The sequence below is a fragment of the Carlito syrichta genome, unplaced genomic scaffold, assembly GCF_000164805.1.
Source record: "Carlito syrichta isolate Samal-C Ts95f unplaced genomic scaffold, Tarsius_syrichta-2.0.1 Scaffold304375, whole genome shotgun sequence".
NCBI classification, from domain to species: Eukaryota; Metazoa; Chordata; class Mammalia; order Primates; family Tarsiidae; genus Carlito; species Carlito syrichta.
The window spans coordinates 1-22,956 of NW_007248471.1; the positions used below are offsets into that span (position 1 = coordinate 1).

Here is a 22,956-nt window from a genome sequence, read left to right on the forward strand (position 1 = left end):
GGCTCTGGCAATCATTCCGCCTCAGCATTCCAAGTAGCTGGAAGTACAGGCACGTGCTACCACACCCAGCTAATTTTTTTATTTTTATTTTTTATTGTAGAGATGAGGTCTCGCCAAATTGCCCAGGTGGGTCTCAAACCCACAGGCTCAGGCAATCCACTCACCTCAGCCTCCCAAGGCGCGGGATTACAGGCTGAGCCACCGAGCCCGGCTTTGTTTTCACTTACTATAAATGATCAATATTGGCAAATGGCTCATTTTTTTTAAAGAGTTGGAGTCTCACTCTGTTGCCCAGACTGGAGTGCAGTGGCACGCTCCTGGCCACCATAGCCTCAACCTGCTGGGCTCCAGCGATCCTTCCACCTCAGCCTTCCAAGTAGCTGGAACTACAGGCACATGCTACTATGCCTGGCTAATTTTTGATGTATTGTAGAGACGAGGTCTCACCAAGTTGCCCAGGCGGGTTTCAAACCTGTGGGTTCAGGAAATCCACTCGCCTCGGCCTCCCAAAGTGCTGGGATTACAGGCGGAGCCACCGGGCCTGACTGGCAACCAGTTTTTAAATCCATTTTTTGCAACCGAAAAACATAATCTGGTAGTTGACATAAATGCTAATTGGTATAAACTCCCTGGAGTGAAATTTGTTAATTAATGTCATGCCAGACACCCAGAGCGTCCAACAGGGATGGCACAGTGGCAAAGAGACCAAAAACAAAAATGCAGAGACAGCAGGTGAGACTTAAAGTTTATTGGAGACTTACAGGGTGTCCTAGGGTGGACACACTGGACAGGAAAAACCCAAAAATGCTTGTGGCAAGCATGCTGGTTATAGAGTGTTTTTCACATAGCAACCTCTAATTAGCAACAATCAGCTTCAAACAAAGGGCCTTGGTGCAACAGGCTGGGTATGGCTGGAGTCATGGATAGGCAAGGAGAATTTACCAAATAGTAATGAATTCAGAAAGTAGATTTATTAAAGGGAAGATACATTGGGAAGGTCACAATGGACCAAGATACTGTTTGCTGTTTGCAAAAAGGTAGGGGATAGAGGGATGCTTTTATAAGGGGTGTCAGGGCTTAGTGGGCTAGGAAGTGTCTTTGGGGTGAGTCTGCAAAAGAAAATTTCCAGAGTTTTATGAAGTAGTTGATTGATTGTGGTGTTTTGTTTCTTTAAGATGAGGCTAGTTAACAGCAATAGTTAACTAGCAACAAATGATTAACTACATCTTGTTTTCTGCAAATGTTTTACAGCTGGCAAACCAACCTTTACAGCGTTTACTGTTATCAATAACTTTCTTCATAACATTGGTAAAATCTCATCCTGAGATTTCCTCCCTCAGTTTACCTAGTTCCAGCTGGCCTCATTCAGCCTTATATTCCTCCACACCTTGCACATCCAGTGTTCCAAGAAACAGGACAGGGTCCAGATGTTCTTTACTGATATGCCATAAACATTGTGTCAGCCATTTCTAGAGTCCATACCTCAGAACACTGAACAAACACACACAAGGAACTTAGGGTCATTCTCAGGTATGCTTGAGTTATTACTGCCTGGCAAGACACGCCTACTATCCAGTTAAGCATGAAAGAAAAGGAAGAGAAGAGAGTATTGTAAGAAACAATGAGGAACCAGGGGAGGGACTTGTGATTTAGGGCATAAATGCACTGACTGTAACCACCTCGTGTGCCTGCTCACCTGAAAGGCACCTGTTCTTGCAAGAATGAGATTAAAAGAGCTATTTCACTCCCCTGAGCTCTGAGTCTCCATGTCGAGCTTTGATGACGAAACTGAGGAGGGTCAATTCCACCTCCCACAGTATGGAATGGGGTCCTAAAAACACCAATGTTGAGGGATGGGCAGATAAAACCCTGCAAAGGAGACTGGGGAGGAGTAAGCAGAAAGGTCGCAAGAAAAATAGGCATTTGTGGTGTCCAGGAAGCCAAATAATGAGATTATTAAAGGGAGGGAGAGATCCTCAGCCTTCACTGTTGTGGAGGTCAAGACAGATAAGGACAGAGAAGAGTCCTTCAGGTCAGCAACTTAGAGGTTGCAGGTGATCTGACTAGAGCAGGTTCTATGAATGGTGGAACACAGAAGCCTGGTGTCTTGTTTGAAGAGTGGGAGGTGAAAAACTAGAGGCTAAGCATGTTGACAACTCTTCTAAGCCACGTGGCTATGAAGGGAAGGAAAGAAAGAGTGGAAGAGGATTTGGGGTTGGAGCAAGGCAGAATTTTTCTCATGAGGAGGAATTTATAAGAGAGATAAGTTGAAGATGGAGAAGAAAGATTGTTTCCTAACCAGGGCCTGTTCCTGAGTGGAAGAGCCACATTTTTCTTTTCCTTTTTTTTTTTTTTTTTTTGAGACAGCATCTCATTCTGCAGCTCAGACTGGAATGCAGTGGCATAGTCACAGCTCACCACAGCCTTCAACTCCTGGGCTCTCCTTGATAGCTAGGACTATAGGAGCACAACACCATGTCCAACTAATTTTTTTTAGAGACGAGGCCTCACTATGTTGCCCAAGCTGATCTTGAGCTCCTGGGCTCATGTAATCCTCTCACCTTGGCCTTCAAAAGTGCTGGGATTACAGATGTGAGCCACATTTTATTTCTGATTCAGGGTCAAGACAAGATTAAGAGGAGGTCTAGGATGAGTTGGAGAGACAGTAGGTAGAAGGAAACATGCAATCTTGGGAAGCAAACTGCACTGGGAGGAGGCACAGCCCACTCAGTGTCCAGGCCCCAGGCCAGTTGCAGGCCTGAAACCCACCCACCTATTAGATGTGTCTCTGGGACATAGAAACCATCAGTGTTGTCTTGAGTGTAACCTCAACCGTTTTAACCACAGGTGCTATTTCCATTTTAGAGATCAGTACTCTTGTGTATATCTTCCACATCAGTGGTTCTCAAATTTAAACTTGCATCAGAATCGATCACCTGGATGGCTAGTTAACACTAATTACTGGTCCCCACCTACAGAGATTCTGACTCAGTTTGCATTTCTAACATGTTCTTGTGCTTCTTTTTGCCCCTTCCCTCCATCCCTCCATGCTTTGGGAACCACTGTCCTAGAAAAATCCGAATACCCCAGAAAGTTTCCGGAAGAGTAGTTAATGGGCTTTTGTAGTCTGCTCTGGAAACAAGACACTACTCGGCACGGCATCAGGTGCTTGGAAGATGACCAAGTGGCAGGTCCATAAGCACAGCCTATAGGAAGGGTTAGACACAGGTCAACATGAGCCACCTACAGGAGAAAGGTGAGAACCCTTCAGAGAGGATGATCAAGGTGTCTTGGAGAGCAGTCACTGGAGATTGAGCAGGATCCTACAAGAGGGAAATGGATCCAATTTAGGTATTCTTTTTCCTTCCTTCCTAACTTACTTCCTTACAAATTGAGACAGGGTCTCACTCTGCCTCCCAGTACGGAGTGCAGCAGTGCAGTCTTGGCTCACTGCAGCCTTAACTTCCTGTGCTCAAGTGATCCTCTCTCCTCAGCTTCTCGAGCAGCTGGGAATATTGGTGCATGCCATCAACCCTGGAAATTTTGCTTATTTTTTTGTAGAGACAGAGTGAGTCTGGCTATGTTGTCCAGGATGGTCTCAAACTCCTGGCCTCCAGCATTCCTCCCACCTCAACCTCTCAAAGTTCTGGGATTACAGGCGTGAGTCACGGTGGTAGCTAGGAAAATAATTCTTTGCGGGGGGGGGGGGGGGCGGTGGTTAGAGGGACAAGATTTTGCTCTGCTGCTTAGGCTGTAATGTGCAGCCTCGAGCTCCTGGGCTCAAGTGATCCTCAGTCCTCAGCCTCCTTTTTTTTTTCTTTCTTTCTTTCTTTTTTTTTGAGAGATGGCTGTCTTGCTATATTCCCCATACTGGGAGAAAAGTATTCTAACTGCAAGACCAGCGCCAGCGAAGCGCCTAACAGGCAGAAAAAGAAAAGAGCCGTGCAGCAGGTCGACGCTGGAGTGGCCATGAGTGTGCCACGGGACTCCAGCCTGGGCAACAGAGTGAGACTCCAACTCAAAAAAAAAAAAAAAAAAAGTGCCGCGTGCCTCACCGAAGGCGTCTGCACAAACGTAGCAAAGGTTTCCCCGTCGCTTCCGCGCCTGTGTCCTTCGGTTGATGAAGTAGGTTGTCAATTGCGGGTCGCCACACAGCCGCGCTCCTCCGCTGTAGCGCCGTCCGCCCCCGATAGGGTGCGCTATTCCTAGTGCGGGCCCGGCCCCCGGCCGGCTGTGTTGCGCCTGCGCGGGTTTGGGGTGGGGGAGGGGTTGTTGTTGTCGTCCCCCCCTTCTCCCCCATCCCTGGACTCGCCTGCGCGCTCTCGGACTAAGATGGCGGCGGCGGCGGCGGCCCGCCGGGGCTGGGGCGCTTTGGGTTCTGTCGCAGAGCTACGCAGGCGGTAGGTGACCGGCCTGGAGCTCGGAATAGGGGTGCTGCTGGGCGTAGCGGTCGCCGCCTCGCAGACCCTCTCTCAAGGGGGCAATGCATCGAATGGAGTCGTTGGGACAGACCCCGTCCCGCAGGTGGGGGTTTGTCCTGCAGGCATCTCGGCACCTCTAATTCGGACGGCCTGGTGGGGCCCATCTCAGGCTCAGAGACCCTGTGCTCGAGTCCCTGCGGTTGGGAGGCTGGTAGAGCCTGGCTGGAGAGGCAGGACGGAGGACTGGGTTTTAAGTCTTGGACCCCGCCACCCCCGCCTTTCGACCACACGGAGGGGAAGGAAATACCTTTTCTCATTTCCTCATTTTTCCAGTGAGGCGGAAAGAGGATGTGACATGTCCAGGGTCACACAGCTTCACAGTGATGGAACGCGGAGGAGACTCCAGACCCCTAGGTTCCTGCCACCTTCCTCCACGTCCCCCCTCCAAGCCCACTTCACTCCCTTCCCCCGCTTCCCTGAGCCCTGCCTTCGAGTGTCTCTCAGAGACGTCTGTGAACATTGGTAAGGGGACGTATGCAGGTGTGGGACTCTGACCTCGTGAGCATTCGACGTTTTAGTGTTAGTGGTGCTCTTGAGGTTTAAATGCATTTTCTAAAAATATTAAATTTGGAGAAGAATTTTTTTTTTAGTTAACTCCTGCCTCCCCCTCGTTTTTCAGAAGATGTTTTCCTTTAAAGATTTAACCCACTCTTGAAAAAACAACGTTGAAGCCTTCTCTGTCAGAATGTGTTTCCTATTCATTCTTTCTGCTGACTTTTCCCTGGGCTGAAGGGACAAAAACAGTGCACTCTCGGTGTATTTCCAAATTCCAGAGTATCCACAGATTTAGACAGTGAACTCTAGGTAAAGGTAGGTGTTTTCACCCCAAACTTTGAATTTCATCCATTCTGTAAGTGGTTATTGGGCATCAATAACATAATAATATAGCAGCTTCTATTTACTGAGCACCTACTGCATGGCCTGGGGCAAGAAGAGGAATGTGTACTGCTTGGCCTGGCAAGGATTATCTGGATCCAGTACTCTTGTGTATATCTTCCAGAGCAGTGTTTTTTTTTTTTCAGTGTTGATGAGGTGACTCCTAATATTAATCTCATTGTAGAGATGATGTACTGAGGTCACTAGGCCATCAGCTAGGAATGAAGACAGTCCCTTGATGAGTTTGCAGTCTCTAAGAAAGACAAACTAGCAAATAAGAACAAGGTCAGGAGTGCCATAATAGAGTCATATAATTATATAATTTAAAGTGGTGACAGACTTTACTGTGGTCAACTCTGGAGGTAGTGTGGAGAGTGGCAGTCAGGGCTTCACAGGTTCCTTATTTCTCATTCAGTGCCTTCATTGTTCTGAATCCTCAGTGCCAGGCCTTTAATCTCTCCCATAGCATCCTAGAAACTCTGTGGGTTACAGTCCCACAGTGTGCCTGTGAAGTAGTCTTTTGCTTAAAATAGTATTTGAAAATTACTGAAGATAAAGAAAATTTTAGTTAATCTGTATTCTTCTTAATTTGTGCTTACTCTTTGTAACAAACAGAATTCCAATTTTCTTTCTTTTTTTTTTGTGAGTAGAAGTCTCACTCTGTCACCCAGGCCGGAGTGCAGTGGCATGCCATGGCCACCGCAGCCTCAACCTGCTGGGCTCAGGGTGATCCTTCCACCTCAGCCTTCCAAGTAATTGGAACCACAGGTGCATGCCACCACGCCAGGCTACTTTTTTGGTGTATTGTAGAGACGAGGTCTCATCAAGTTGCCCAGGCTGGCCCCGAACCCCTGGGCTCAGGTGTTCCTCTTGCCTCAGCCTCCCAAAGTGCTGGGGTTACAGGCATGAGCCACCACACCTGGCCTGAATTCCAGTTTTCTAAGGAAAAAATGTGATACCGCCCCTTTTTGTCACTTCCTGCCTATTTTAGGTGAAAATAGAGCAATGCTTTAAAAAAAAGCTATATATCATGACAGTTGACTCCTGTGCTTAAAGTTATTTAATGGCTCCTGTAAAATGACAGCAATAATATTTTAAAGCAAGCTGGGCTTTAACTTACATTAAGGTTCTAAAGTTTTTCTTTTTTTTTTTTTCTGTCACTCAGGCGGGAGTATAGTGACAAACAGCCACTGCAGCCTCGACCTGCTGGGCTCAGGTGATCCTTCCGCTTCACCCTTCTAAATAGCTGGAACTATAGACGTTGCCAACCACACCTGGTTATTTTTTAAATCCTTATTGTAGAGACAAGGTCTCGCCATGTTGGCTGATTTCAAACCCGTGGGCTTAGGCAATCCTCTCTCCTTGGCCACTCCAAGGGCTGGGATTACAGGTGTGAGCCACGGTGCCTGGCAAATTTTTCATTTCTTAAGTCTCATTTTATTTTTTTTCCAGTAGTATTTGGTCTTCCATTCTCCCTGTGTTTTTAATTTGTTAAAGTCATGAAAAATAGCCAATTAAGATTTCTCTGTTAGAGTGAAATAAAGTTACAACCCTGGGTTAATATGTTTTCATTAAAAAAGTAGATAATAATACACGTTCTGTTAGACTTTTTGAAGTATTGAAACACTGTCAAAACAGGTAATATAGGTTATCTCTAGAGAGGGCAATGTAGGGGACAGGAAAGCAGGGAGATTTTCTACTGTATACACTTTTTTACCTTATCAGTTTTGGACCATGTGACTCTATTATCTAAGTGAAATTTTAAGAAGAAATAAAAGCTTACAGTTTTTTATTCTTCTTGGATAGCTAAGAGTATGGGGCTACAGGTTACAAATCACTAATGTAGGTACAATTCTGTTTCTTGCACCTGGATGTTACACTGTCATGTGTACATCCTTTATCAAGGCTAGGAATTTTTATTTGAACTCTACCTGATTTTTATCTGTCTATAGGTGATGCTTGCCTAAGTGAGGGGAAATAATGTAGATGGAAAATTAAAATGTGAGCTCTGTAGCTGTTTTTATTGTTGGTTATGTCTAAGTGTCACATGTCTTTTTTAATATATGAGAAGTAGAACCTGACTTTAAAATATTAGATCTCTTCACATGTCAATTCATTTTTTGTTTTTAAATGTAGATTCGGTCACATGTTGAAGAATCCATACACTATTAAGAAACAACCTCTGCATCAATTTGTACAAAGACCACTTTTCCTACTACCTGCAGCCTTATGTAACACAGGTAAAATTTCACCTCTTTTAGAGCAAACTGTGTTTTAGAAACTGATGGATGATGGCACATGCCTGTAGTTCCAGCTACTTGGAAGGCTGAGGCGGGAGGATCACCTGAGTCCAGTAGGTTGAGGCTGCGGTAGCCATGAGCATGAGCATGTCACTGCACTCCGGCCTGGGCAGAGTGAGGCATCAACTCAAAAAAGAAAAAAAGAAAAGAAACTAATGGAACTGTGCTAGGATATTGTGGATCATAAAAGATGAGAATTTGTAAATTTTCAACTGGAAGCCTATAAAAAGAATGCACAAAAAAAAAAAACAAACTTTTTTTTTTTTGGAGTCAGGGTCTCACTCTGTTCCCTAAGCTGGAGTGTGGTGGCACAGAGCCCACCACAGCTTTGCCCTCCTGGGCTCAGGTGATCCTTCTGCCTCAGCCTGCAGAGTAACCAGTACTACAGGCATGTGCCACCACACCTAGCAAGTTAAAAAAAATTTTTTTGTAGAGATTGGTCTCACTATGTTGCCTATGCTGGTTTTAAACTCCTATTCTCAACCAATCCTCCTGCCTCAGCCTCCCAACATGCTGGAATAATAGGAGTGTGCCACCACACTTGGCCAAAAAGTTATTATTTTATAGACTTCTAATTCTAAATAAGAAAATTTATTTTCAAGGACATTGTTGTCCAGTAGATCAATGAAATTTCAGTGTCTTGTATAACATGCCCACTGGAACACAAGAGTTTCATAGTAAATGATTTCTGAAATGAAAATATTATAAAAAGTTTAAAATGTTTTGTATTTCAAAGAGTCTTTTATATTTTAAGTTACTGCTTTCCTTATTTTGATAAGAAAACTCCTATATATTAGTAAATTTCTGACTTTCATTTAGACCTTAGAACATAGGATTTTGAATATAACTTCATTTTTTGTTAAAATTAATTACTATAATTTTGTTAATCTTATTGATGTTACATATTTTGATTTTCTTTAATATTGAAAATAGATATAAAGATGGGTTTTGAAAATAATTTGAAATGGAATTGTCTAATGTGGTTAGGGAACTTTGAGGGATATATATGTCTGCATGTGAGTATGTATGTAAATGTATGCCTTTGTGTTGTTTTGGAACTGTAAATGTTATGGATTCAGCCTACCATCTTTCCATTGTTACCTTCTCTCAAACTTCTGGCCTCAAGTTATTCTTCTGCATCAGTCTCCTAGGGCACTGGGATTACAGGCATGGCCACTGTACCCAGCCCTCTGTCATATCTTGAACGCCTCCCTGTGGCATTATTCTGGAAAGTGACTGACTGGCTAAGAACATGAGCTGAGTCAGAGTAGACCCTACATCTTCCATAGACTGGAACAAGAAGAGGAATACTTTCCCGGGCTTGCCTGAATCCTTGAATCACAGAATAGTTTAGATGTAAATATTGAGCAACTCAGCAGATCAAACCACTTTAACTGAACTTTTAAACTTTGTAGGACTGAATTATGTGATCATCTAGGTTTTTCAAATTGGAAACCCACTAATTTTAATCATTGATATTGACTTTAAGCACCACTAATCAATATGTATTGTGGGAAAGCCTATGCCTACCTACTTAGGTATTTAGTACTAAGCATAATAGGAAAAAATAGGCTGGGCTCGGTGGCTCAGTCTGTAATCCCAGCACTTTGGGAAGCCGAGGTGAGTGGATTGCCTGAGCCCGCTGGTTCGAGATCCGCCTGGGCAACTTGACGAGACCTCACCTCCACAATAAATCAAAAATTAGCAGGGCATGGTAGTGCACGCCTATAGTTCCAGCTACTTGGAAGGCTGAGGTGGAAGGATCACCGGAGCCCAGCAGGTCGAGGCTGCGGTGGCTGGGAGCAGCCACTGCACTCCAGTCTGGTTGACAGAGTGAGACTCCAACTAAAAAAAATAAAAATAGGAAAAAATATTTTTTATTAGTCTCTATCCTGTTGTAACTCTCATGATATTTTCAGGACCATCTTTCTGGATGATGGACCTGCGAGTCATTGTAATTAGCAAGGCACAGGCCAGGTTCAGTGGCTCAGTCTATAATCCCAGGACTCTGGGAGGCCAAGATGAGTGGATTGCCTGAGCTCGCGGGTTTGAGACCAGCCTGGGCAACATGGTGAGACCTCATCTCTATAATGAATTTAATAAATTAGCCGGGTGTGGTAGCATGCGCCTGTAGTTCCGGGTAACTGAAAGACTGAGGTGGAAGGATCACCGGAGACCAGCAGGTTGACACTGGGATGGCCATGAGCTTTCGTACCACTGCACCCCAGCCTGGGCGAAGGAGAGTGGGATTCCAACTCAAAAAAAAATTAGTGAGGCACAGTGACTCACACCTGCAGTCCCAGCACTTTGGGAGGCTGACATGAGAAGATCGCTTGAGCCAGAAGTTCTAGACCAGACTAGGCAACATAGCAAGATCCATCTCTATAAAAAAATTTTTAAAAATTAGCCTGACATGGTGGCATGCGCCTATAGTCCCAGCTACTCAGGAGGCCGAAGTAGAAGAATCTCCGGAGCCCAGGAGGTTGAGGCTATGGCATGCAGTGATCGTGCTGCCACGCTGAAGTCTAGGTGGCAGAGTGAGATCCCAACTCAAAATAAAAAAGGGAAAAAAATACCTAGTTAAACCCAACTTAGACTGTAATTGGAATGATTTTGTTAAGTACCTATTCAAATTAGTCTTTTTAAATGGCTTTGTTTATTATCAAAAGAGGAAAGTTGTGTGGTGATACCATATATTTTCACATTTTTACTTTTGACAGTACATATAGATGTATTTTGAAATACTATTTTTATATTTATAACTTTTACCTTCGAGAATTTCTAAAAAATTTTTACTAGTTGAGTAGTCTTACTCAACTTAATTGGGTAGGACAAAGCCAGATTTAATTCTTCAAATATTGATACAGTGCCTGTGTACAGATTTTTTTTTTTTATTACCAATAAATTTTTAAGAAAGGCTGTAAGAAGAAATTGTTGGTTCGGAACTAGGGCTGGAAGAGCCTTCCACTCTTTTGTATACTGAAAGTGGTGGCAATCCTTTCTTTAATGTTTCATTTGAAAAATTGTTCCCTTATAATACAGATTTTCAGAGGAATGTCTTGCTGGAGATACAAATACTTGAATGAAGTACTTGGACATTTATTTTTTATTTTTCTCTTTTTAAGGATTTGCCTGGTCACCAACAGACGTCTAATTAGGACAGTGACTTAAGCAAAATATATTAGAGTTTAGTTCCAATTTCAGCTTTATCCAGGGAATGGTGTAACAACAGCTAGTTGGAACTGCATGGCAAGGTGCCAGAATGACTCTGTCAAATTGGGCCTTTCTCCTTAATAGTTTCAAAAAATCACTTTCATTTAACCATAATGTTTTACCAAATTTAATCTTTCACATTTAAAATAAAACTGTTACTTTTTTTGGGGGGGAGAGGGGAAGCAGGATTTATCGTGAGGACAGAAAATCTCCCACAGTGGGAGGGAACATGAGGAAGCAGTCCAACTGTTGCTTTTTGATATTTTATTGTCTCCTAAAATATGTGATATGAAGATTATGACAGAACAGGAAGACTGATCTTAAATGTATTTTCCCATTACGCTTGGCAGTATTAGATGAGGATCAGCAGGCAGTTTGTACAGTGGCTAAGAGAGTCAGCCCTCAAAAATTACCCAGCCATGAATCCTGATTCTATCACTTACTAGCTGGGGAATTTTTAATTTCCTTATCATATAATAAGATTAAAAACAGTGCTTCAGCCGGGCTGGGTGGCTCAGTCTGTAATCCCAGCACTTTGGGAGGCTGAGGTGAGTGGATTGCCTGAGCCGGCGGGTTCGAGACCTGCCTGGGCAACTTGGTGAGACCTCGTCTCTATAATAAAATAAAAAATTAGCTGGGCGTGGTAGTGCACGCCTGTAGTTCCAGCTACTTGGAAGGCTGAGGCAGAAGGATCGCCGGAGCCCAGCAAATCGAGGCTACAGTGGCCGGGAGCAGCCACTGCACTCCAGTCTGGGTGACAGAGTGAGACTCCAACTCAAAAAAAAAAAAAAAAAAAAAGTGCTTCATTGGGAGGATGTAAGGATTAAATGATATGATACATGTAAAGTGCTTAGCACCATGCCCAGTGCATGATAGGGTACTCAGTAAAATTTAGCTATTTTTATATACTGTTGCTAACCTATTTAAATATACTGCTTAAAGATGGAAGATTTCTTTTTTTTAGAAAGCAGGATTTATTTAGAGGACAGAAAAGCTCTCACACTGGGAGGGGACCCAAGGGTGTTGCCCGAAAGAGTTCTTTTTACTCAGGATTTATTTTCATAACAAATAATCAGTTTGTATAATAGTTTTACTTATTTATTTTAGAGATGAGGGCTTTCTCTGTCACCCAGGTTGGAGTATAGTGGTGTGATCATAGCTTACCGTAGCCCCAACCTTTGGGCTCAAGTGTTCCTCCATTCCCAACCTTCTGAGTAGCTGGGACTATAGACTTGTGCCACCATGCCCAGCAAATATTTTCATTTTTTGTAGAGACAGCATCTTGCTCTTACCCAGGCTGGTCCCGAGCTCTTGGGCTCAGACAGTCCTCCCGCCTTGGCCTCCCAAAATGCTGGAATTATGGGCATGAGCCACCACACCCAGTCAGTAGGTTTAAAACAATTAAAACCCCAATGCTGGCCAGGCGTGGTGGCTCAAGCCTATAATCCCAGCACTTTGGGAGGCTGAGGTGTGGGACTTACCAGAGCCCACAGGTTCGAGAACAGCCTGGGCAACTTGGCAAGACCTCATCTCTACCATAAATCAAAAAATTAGCCAGGCATGGTAGTGCGCTCTTGTAGTTCCAGCTACTTGAAAGACTGAGGCAGAAGGATCATCTGAGCCCAGCAGATTGATGCTGGGGTGGCCGTGAGCATGCCAATGCACTCTAGCCTGGGCAACGGAGACTCTAACTCAAAAAATAAATAAATAAATAAAACCCCAATGCTGTCCTTTTGTCTTACAGGTTGTTGTTATAATAGTGAGTTAGGAAATTAAAGATTATTTTCTCTCTTTATCATTTTAACAAATTTATTCTCAATCTACTCATAGTCCTAGAAAAAATAAGAAAAGAACCTGTGAGGATGTCTTTTAAATATCCCAAAAAGCAATTTGCATAGATTCCTGCTTATGTGATATTTTATAATGTTACTTACTATACCGCTGGGCAAGTTGTTTAATATTTCTAAGCTTCAATTTCTTCATTTGTAAAATAGGAATAATAGTTTCTTCTTTATAGGGTTGTTAAAGGCATAAATACGTTAAAGCCCTTGACCTGTATCTGGCATGTAATCAGCAATCAATAAGTATTTGTTTTTACATTTATAAACTGCTAACTTTATTTAAAGTCTTTAAAATAGTGGTGGCACTTGAGAAAGAAGAGAATGTAATATTTTATTGTATTAATATTATAGTGATGAGCCGGGCTTGGTGGCTCAGCCTGTAATCCCAGCACTTTGGGAGGCTGAGGTGAGTGGATTGCCTGAGCCCGCGGGTTCGAGACCCGCCTGGGCAGCGAGACCTCATCTCTATAATAAATCAAAAAAAAAAAATCAGCCAGGCGTGGTAGCGCATGCCTGTAATTTCGGCTACTCGGAAGGTTGAGGCGGAAGGATTGCCGGAGCCCAGCAGGTCGAGGCTGCGGTGGCCGGGAGCGGCCACTGCACTCCAGTCTGGGCGACAGAGTGAGACTCCAACTCAAAAAAAAAAAATATTATAGTGATAAATGATCTATGATTATGATAATGGTAGCCATCAGTACCAAGTCACCAAATAGATTATAAGATTTCTGAATTATGACTATATATAAGACTTAAGTGTAAGATATTTCTGTAATTTTTTGAGTAACAACTATCTAAATAATTATTAGAGTATTAACATAAAATTCTATATAGTTATTCCAAACTTGCTAATTTCCTTCTTTCTCATCTTTATAAATTCTTACTATGTTGGCTTGGACAATAAACCCTTGGTTTTTTTTCCCCCAATTTGTTTTTACTTCTTCTGGTTCTCTGAAAATTAACATTTTATAATCCATAAACCTGTTAACTATTTTTTCTAGGGTAATATTCTTTCTTTTTTTTTTTGGTAGTGAGACACATGTTTATTCAAACACAAGATACTCCAAATCCCAACAGTTTAAAGTTTATACCAGGAAAACCAGTTCTTGAGACAAGGACCATGGATTTTCCCACCCCAGCTGCAGCATTTCGCTCCCCTCTGGCAAGGTATACTACTGTTTTAATTTGCTTTTACCAAGAAACATAAATAACGGGCTTTTGCATTAAGACAACCTTATTTAACTGTAGCATTTGTGTGTGTACTGTTTTTTTGTTTTTTTTTTTTTTTTAGTGTAGAGAATAATTTGTTTTCTTTTCAGGTAAGAGATAAAGAAAAATAGGAGTTGATATTAGGAAATGTTTCTACTGAAGAGAGATGTATTTGAGAGGTCTGTGTCATGAATAAGTAAAAATTTGCATTTCTCCTTAAGGAAAAAAATGATCAAATTGATAATCATGGTAAGTTTCCATTCCAAATCTTTAAAAATCTGATTTTTTTTTTTTTGAGTTGGGGTCTCCATCGCCCAGGCTGGAGTGTGGTGGCACGATCACGGCCACCCGAGCATTGACCTGCTGGGCTCTGGCTATCTTTCTGCCTCAGCCTTCCAAGTAGCTGGAACTACAGGTGCGAGCTACCACGCCCAGCTAATTTTTTATTTATTGTAGAAACGAGGTCTTGCCAAGTTGCCCTGGCTGGTCTTGAACCCATGGGCTCGGGCAGTCCACTCACCTCCACCTCCCAAAGTGCTGGGATTACAGGCTGAGCGCCGAGCCCAGCTGGAATTGTTTTTTAAATTTCTACTTAATACTTTATTTATTTTTACTTAAACATATCACTTCTCAGAATACACCTGAGAGCACACTTTTTTTTTACATAAGCCACAGTAAAAATGTTTTAACATTATGACCCAGTACACACTTACGTATGTGTGAGAAACAAATGTTTAATGGGATAATTTTCACCCTTTTCACCCTTACAGTGGGTAATGGATTCTTTAATTTCCTCTCTTTACTTATTTTTGTTATTCTTTTCTAGTTTTATTTTATTAAATAAAATTCTGGTCACTACATAATTGATTTCACAACTTACTAGTGGGTTTGAAAGACCCTACCTTAGAGTACACCCACACATGTAAACAAGGTGTGCACAAGGATGTTCATTATAGTTTTGTTAGTAATGGTAATAAGTTGGAAATAACCTTGAATATTCATCAGTAGGAAAAGATAGATAAGCTTTGTCCATCCATAGTCTACAGATTTTCAAATTACAACTCAAGCCTGTAATCCTGGCACTTTGGGAGGCCAAGGGTGAGGGGATTGCCTGAGCCCACAGGTTCAAGAACAGCCTGGGCAACTTGGTGAGACCTCGTCTCTACAATCAATCAAAAAGTTAGCTGGGCGTGGTAGTGCGCTCCTGTAGTTCCAGCTACCTGCAAGGATAAGTCAGAAGGATCACCTGAGCCCAGCAGGTTGACAGTGGGGTGGCTATGAGTGTGCTACTGCACTACAGCCTGAGCAATGAAGTGAGACTTCAACTCAAGAAAAAGGATGAGGGACTGGGTGCGATGGCTCACATCTATAATACCAGCACTATGGGAGGCCAAGGCATAATCCCAACACTATGGGAGGCTGAAGTGGAAGGATTGCTTGAGCTCAGTTCTAGACCAGCCTGGACAACAAGATGAGACCCCTGTCTCTTTTTTTTTGAGTTGGAGTCTCACTCTGTCGCCCAGACTGGAGTGCAGTGGCCACTCCCGGCCACCGCAGCCTCGACCTGCTGGGCTCCAGCGATCCTTCCGCCTCAGCCTTCTGAGTAGCCGGAATTACAGGCGTGCGCTACCACGCCCGGCTAATTTTTTGATTTATTGTAGAGATGAGGTCTCGCTTGCCCAGGCAGGTCTCGAACCCGTGGACTCAGGCAATCCACTCACCTCAGCCTCCCAAAGGCGTGGGATTACAGGCTGAGCCACCGGGCACGGCTCCCCGTCTCTTAAAAATAAATAAATAAGGAAAGAAAGAAAGAATGAGAAAGACCCATATTGCTGTCACAGAAAGACATCAAAGATATACCATTAAGTGAAGAAGGCAACTTGCAGAACAATGAGTACAATATGATTTTATGTATTAAAAAACAAAAATCGCAAAACAAGAAATGTTCTTACAAAAGGATCTGGAAGAATGGGCACCAGACTGATAACAGAGGATTTGGGAGAAGTGGTCAAGGGGCATTTAAACTTTATATGTATACCTTGAAATGTTTTACATCAAGTATAGTTCACATATTTTATATTTTAAAAATGTAAATTTTAAAATGCCCTACTTAATTCAGTTATAGATTAGTTGGAGATTATTTCTGACAGATGTTCAGATGGTGAAAGACCTTTTCTAGTTAGTCTTTTGAAAGCAGCCCGTTTCCTAGATTCACAGAATCTGTTTTCTTTGTTTTAGTAGGGAATGTTTTTGGTATAAGCCAAAACGTAAGCTTCCTGAGAACAGAGCCCAGTCTGTCTTGCTCATCGTTGTATCCCTAGTGCTTTGTACATTGCCTAGTACCAGAGGGTGTCACATGTTTGTTGAATGAATGAGTTAACTGGTTGTGTGGGTATCCACACACTGTTTATTTATTCACCAGTTGATGAGCATTTCTCGATTTTTTGTGTATGTGACTACAATAAATAAAACTGCTATAAAGATTCACTTACAAGTCTTTGTGGTGCATATGTTTTCATTTTTCTTGGATAAGTACCTAGAAGTGGGATTGCTGGATTATAGGGTAAGAAGATGAAACAAAATTGACTGTGAGTTGATAACGGGGATGGGGATGGGGAGAATCTTTTACTTTTTCTTTCTGCTTTTGTGTATGTTTAAATTTTTCCATGGCAAAACATTTTAGCATCTTTTAATTGTTATTTATTTGCAGGCAATTATTTAGAATTGAAGGAGTAAAAAGTGTCTTCTTTGGACCAGATTTTATTACTGTCACAAAGGTAACAGGATTCTATTAATATAAAGTAATACTTGACCATTGCTTTGCTAAGCCATGGCCTAACCATGTGGCTCCCTGAGCCACGGTTGCCATGTTTCCTAGCCTTGGTCCCATCCCCTACCTTGGGGAGGTGAATCTCCTTTCTCTCTAGTTTACTTTTTTTTTTTTTAGATTAGAAAATATAGTTTATGGCCAGGCTCGGTGGCTTAGCCTATAATCCCATGCTTTGGGAGGCTGAGGTGAGTGGATTGCCTGTACCCAAGGGTTCAAGACCCACCTGGGCAACTTGGCGAGACCTCATCTCTACAATAAATCAAAAAATTAGTCGGGCGTGGTAGCCCGTGCTTGTAGTTCCAGCTACTTGGAAGACTGAGGCGGAAGGATCGCCGAAGCCCAGCAGGTCGAGGATGCAATGGCCGGGGGCAGCCACTGCACTCCAGTCTGGGCAACAGAGTGAGACTCCAACTCAAAAAAATAAAAAAGAAAATATAGTTTATTTAGAAAGTAAATTAGGGAGAGAGAAAGAAAGAGGAGATTCACCTCCTCAAGATAGGGAAGGGGACCAAAGCTAGGAAGCATGGTGATAGCCATAGCTAGCTCAAAAAACACATGCCACACACACCAGAGTCTAGTAAGGCAATGGCAGTGGTAGTTTGGCAATGGCCTCTGTAGTTTACTTTTAAAATAATCTATATTTTCCGGTCTTTAAAAAAAAAAAAAGGAAAACTCGAAGTACTTTTAGTTTTTTTCTGAATCCAATGTTCCAGAATTTTCATTCTTAATCTATTTTATATACAGTTACTAAAAATTTCAAATGAAGTTTACTTCTCAGCATTTATCAAGCTAATACAATTTTCAAGTTATAATTAATTTGAGGGGGCTGAACTATACTTTTACTCTAAAATTATAGCAAATTAAACCTTGGCAGGACAAGAATTTAGGCTTCCAGGTACTATTTTTATTCTTTCTCTAAATTGATAGAGTAAAAATAGAAGCAAATACATAAATATTATATAGAAACATATTACATACATATATGTCATGCCGTGATATAAGTGCCAATTTTGAAAGGAGAAACGTATGCATTCATTCTGTTGAGATGTTGTGTAATAAACTACATGTATGTATGTATATATACAGATTCCACAATCCTGCAATAATACTTCAGAGCTTTACAGATAAGAGCAGTGGACTGTGTAATTCTGCCGCACTTGGTTACCCTCTAAATGTCACAAAATCAAGCTAAATATGCTACCCCCTCCAATAGTTGCGACAGCATCTGCTAGAAAAACCTGTTTCTTTCTTTTTTCTTGTTTTGTACAACAGAAATTTATTATTATTTGTATGTGTGTGCGTGTGCGTGTGTGTGTGTGTGTGTGTTAAGATGCGGGGTACAGTTCAGAGTTAGGTATACAAATGTTCATTATGCAGGTACCCTTGTTGCTGAGGTGTGCCCCCCACCAGCAGTTTCCCTCAACTCCCAATTCTACCTCCCCTCCCCTGGCAGTTTCCCACTACTGCCAATCCCTTTCTTATAGTGTTATGATAATTGTTCAACGTCCACTTATGAATGAGAACATATGGTACTCTCTTCTTTCGGTGATAGATCACTGAGTATGATAGACTTTAAATCCATCCAAGTTGCTGCGAAGTCCAGATGTTTATCTTTTGTAAGCCTGTTTCTTTTTTTTTTGAGTTGGAGTCTCACTCTGTCTTCCAGACTGGAGTGCAGTGGCACTCTCCTGGCCACTGCAGCCTCGACCTGCTGGGCTCAGGCGATCCTTCCTCCTCAGCCTTCCAAGTAGCCGGAACTACAGGTGTATGCTACCATGCCCAGCTAATTTTTTTTTTTTTTGTGGAGATGAGATCTCACCAAGTTGCGGGTCTCAAACCCACAGGCTCAAGCAATCCACTCGCCTCAGCTTCCCAAAGTGCTGGGATTACAGGCTGAGCCACTGAGCCCAGCCCCTGTTTCATTTTTTAAGTCCACTAGATTAATGTGAAGTGAGCTGTTTAAATTTGGCCTATATATCCTTTTAAATCTGTGAATTGATGTATATCCACAAAATGTAATCACTTGTCTAATATTGTGCAAAAATCAAAAGCATTCATTTAATTCCTCTTAAGTAATTTGAAAGGATCTACTGGCTTAGTAACATTAAATCTAATCCAGTATTCTGTAACTACTTGTATTTTGAAGAGAAATATGATTTTCCTACTTAGTGGCAGTCTAGTGGCTATGGGTAGTCTTACAAATATCCTAATTATAAAATGTTTTTACCTGTAATTTAAAGTGTTAATTGACCTAAATTCTTAGAAAGTCCTTTCCTGACCATGTGAAAGTGACCCTGTCTCCAGGAATTCATTACTCTGTTTTATGTTCTTCGTTTCTTATATTTCTTAATCATATTTCTTAATTTTTATTGCCTGTCTTTCCTGCTCTAGAATGTAAACTTCATAAAGGTAAAGATCGCCCATTTTGTTAAGTTCACTTAGAACAATGCCTCAAAGACTCAAAGATAGTAGGACTCAAAGAGAGTTTTATTGAAGGAAACAATTATGTAAGATTTCATGTGGTTTCCCCTTAATATAGGGTTGTGGTGAGCAAATCTGTGTTAACTAATTCCTAGTTTTTACCAGTTTATAGACTTCTGACCTGTTTGTTATTTTTCAGTTTTCTTTCTTTCTTTCTTTCTTTTTAAAATTTTTGAATTGGAGTCTCACTCTGTTGCCCAGGCTGGAGTACAATGGCATGCTCCTGGCCACTGCAGTGTCGATCTGCTGGGCTCAGGCGATCTTTCCGCCTCAGCCTTCGAAGTAACCGGAACTACAGGTGCATGCTACCAAGCCTGGCTAATTTTTCTTTTTTTTTAAATTTATGATAGACAAGGTCTCACCATGTTGCCCAGGCTGATCTCAAACATGCAGGCTCAGGCAATCCTCTCACCTCGACCTCCCAAAGTGCTGGGATTATACGCTTGAGCCACCACGCCTGGCCTCTGTCATATTTTTTAAAGAGACAAGCTTTTATTTAATGTTAAACATCAGATAAAGCACTAGCACTTTGTATTATCTATTTCGATTCTTACAACTAGGTATTCTTGTCTTTTAAGTGGGAAATTATATATATATATTTTTAAAGTTGTTATTTAGTTTTTTTCTATACTATGTAAAATTTTTTATAAATGAAAACGTGATTACATCCTATATAGTAGGGTTTTTTTATTTTGGTAAGCTTTTTTTTTTTGGTAAGTCATTTTTTAATCTCCCTTCAATATTTTTATTTTTTTAATTTTTTTATGTTAAGAGTCAGGTATCTCGGTGATCCCACCAAGGAGTTTAGAAATATGTGTATGTGTAGGTGTTTAGTTGTTTTGTCTTGCATGAGAATTCTTGAGATAAATTATCCAAATTATTTTCAAAAACTCTGATACATGAAGGTAGATTTACAGTTCTAGCAATGATTGAACTTGAACCATACTTTACATACGTTACCTAGTAAGTTCCAGTCAGGTTCTCTCCACAGATGAGCAAATCTGCTCTTTCATAGTGAGAGAAACAGAGAAAATTCTACTATTAGAATTTTGAGATTCTAATGGAAAAATGGATAAATCAGTGCATGCACACATGCTTAAAATGAGCCATACAATGTGTCAGAGGGTCAAAGATACCCCCTTTTAAAACTACAACTATGAAGTGAGATGAAATGATGAGATGAGATGAGATGAAATGATGAAATAAATTAAGATGAGATGATGAGATAAAATGATATGATGAAATGATAAAATGAAATGATGAAATGAGATGAGATGATGAGATGAAATGAAATGATGAAACAAAAGGAAATGAAATGATGAAATGAGATGAAATGATGAAATGAGATGAGATGAGATGATGAAATGAGATAAAATGATGAAATGAAATGAAATAAAATGAAATGATGAAATGAGATGAAATGATGAGTAGAGATGAGACGAGATGAGATGAAATGATGAAATGAAATGAAATGGAATGGAATGATGAAATGAGATGAAATGTTGAAATGAGATGAAATGATGAGATGAGATGAAATGAAATGAGATGAGATGATGAGATGAGATAAAATGAAATGAAATGAGATGAGATGAAATGTTGAAATGAGATGAAATGATGAAATGAGATGAGATGAAATGATGAGATGAAATGATGAAATGAGATGAAATGAAATGATGAAATAAAATGATGAAATGAGATGAGATAAAATGAAATGAAATGATGAAATTATGAAATGAAGAAAAGAAATGAAATGAGATGAAATGATGAGATGAGATGAGATGATTGTAAGGTAAACAAAACCACACCAGGTGAAACGGCAACAAAGGAGCCAAGAAAAATTTATTAGCACAATCCCAGGCGAGGTTCACCAGTCCTATAGCTGTGGGCCGGAGAAGTTGTGCCCAGCAAGATGGGCGACGGGTTTATAAAGGGCACGTTGAGAAAGCTGTGAGGGGGATTGGGGAGAGCAATCATTGGTTGGGACAGCTGTCGCGTCTGCTGGTGATTGGCTGAACAGGGTTGCTAGAATCGCTGTAACAGGTACTGGCTGGCTTTGCGGCTGGGATCTTAGTTCCGGCCTGGTCCGGGTTGGAGCCATCTTGTTGAGGCGAGGCCTGCCCCGCCCTCCAGTACCTCCAACCTTACATTCCAGCCTTTTGGTCATAGGGGTGCCAGCTCGTTCTAGCTACTTCCTGCTGGGGAGGGGCGGCGTGGAGGGGGGTCTTAAGGCTGGTATGGGGCCGGAGGTGGTTCGAACGGAAGGGGCAAGTATGAATGTAACAGTAGTTGGTTGACCGTTATTCGAGAGAGCTCTGCCAGGCGCTGTTGGAGAAACCTAAAAACACATGGGGCCATCAACAAGAGGAGAAAAACAACAATCAGTGGAGTGAGAATGGGGAGAAGCCACGTTAGAAGCCAGGGTTGCCACCACCCTGAGAATGGGCCTCTGGTCAGGTCTCTCCGTTTTTGTAGGCTTTTTTGTAATTGTTTAATTCTGTCCTTGATTATCCCTGATTTACTGGCATAGAAGCAGCATTCCTCCCTAAGAAATAGGCATATCTCCCTCCTTCTTTAGCTGTTAGCAGATCTAGTCCCTGTCGATTCTGGATGACCATGTCAGCCAGGGAATCTAGTTGTGTGTGTATGGCCAGGGTGTTTCCTTGGATGACATGGTCTGTGCCCATCTGATGGCCTCGACAGTGGACGATGGCTACCTTCTTGGGTTCTTGTAGGGCCTGGAGTAAATGTTGAATGGCCTTACCGTTGACTACCAGAGTTCCCCAGGTGGTTAAGAACTCCCTTTCTTTCCAGATCGCTCAGTGACTATGAGCAATAAGGAAAGCATACTTAGAGTTGGTATATATAGTGGCCCTGTGGCCCTTTGCCAGCTGTAATGCTCAGGTGAGTGCCAGCAGCTCTGCCTTTTGGGAAGAAGTCCCTCGTGGTAGTGAGGCAGCTTCCACCACGGTGGGAGGCGAGACCACTGCATAGGCTGCCCTGGGGCCTCTGTCCGGCTCCCTAGTTGAGCTTCCATCTATGAAGAATGTGAGATCAGGGTTAGACAGAGGTTGGTCAGAGAGTCCCGTGTGAGGGGGGCTAAGGGCCTCTATCAGCTCCACAGGAATGTTCAGGCAAAACTGAGGAGCTAGCAGAGGGAAGGAGAGTAGCTGGATTTAGAAGTGGCGATGAACAAAGAGACACTTGGGGGTGGTCTGTGAATAAAAGGTGGAACTCCTGGATCCTAGAAGGGCTTAATAAGGATAATGACTTATGACCCAAGAGGTCCTGGAGTCTGTGGGGGTGTAGGCCGTAACCGGCTGTTGAAGGGTGAGCTTTAGAGCCTCCTTGGTTAAAGAAGCTGCCGCTGCCAGCGCCCAGAGGCAAGGCTGCCATCCCTGGATGGTGGGGTCCAACTGGTCGGTGAGAGGGTCCCACTGGTTGGGCCAGAACCCCGGTTGCCATCCCAGTTCTTTCCTCGGTGAACAGGAGGAAAGGCTTGTGGAAGTCAGGAAGCATAAGTGGGAGGGAGGCTAAGAGCATGTCTCGCAAGGTCTCAAAGGCACGGGCTACAGTTGAGGGAGAAGTGAGGGGGCCAGTAGGAGTTTCCTTAGCTGCAGCATATAGCGGTTTAGCAAGTATAGTGAAATTGGGGACCCAATGCCTAAAGAAGCCCACAAGCCCAAGGAACAAAAAGATTTCAGCACCTGAGGTGGGGGGTAGAAGTTCCC

General features: G+C 42.3%; 1 protein-coding gene across 7 annotated transcripts in view; it reads left to right on the plus strand.

The window, feature by feature from the left end:
* The first annotated feature begins 4,317 nt into the window (after window positions 1-4,317).
* NFU1 (NFU1 iron-sulfur cluster scaffold) overlaps window positions 4,318-22,956 on the plus strand; it is a 44,319-nt gene continuing 25,680 nt past the window's right edge. The window contains exons 1-5 of one of the 7 annotated variants that reach the window (XM_008059807.2): window positions 4,486-4,524; window positions 5,101-5,291; window positions 7,494-7,597; window positions 13,740-13,875; window positions 16,628-16,694. In XM_008059807.2, the coding sequence (XP_008057998.1) occupies window positions 7,504-7,597; window positions 13,740-13,875; window positions 16,628-16,694 (297 nt within the window). In that variant the 5' untranslated portion in view covers window positions 4,486-4,524; window positions 5,101-5,291; window positions 7,494-7,503. Of the gene's footprint in view, window positions 4,401-4,446; window positions 4,525-4,857; window positions 4,944-5,100; window positions 5,292-7,493; window positions 7,598-13,739; window positions 13,876-16,627; window positions 16,695-22,956 lie in introns of those variants that run through there. The other 6 variants (XM_021713248.1, XM_008059808.2, XM_008059804.2 and 3 more) reach the window with 6 other exon arrangements.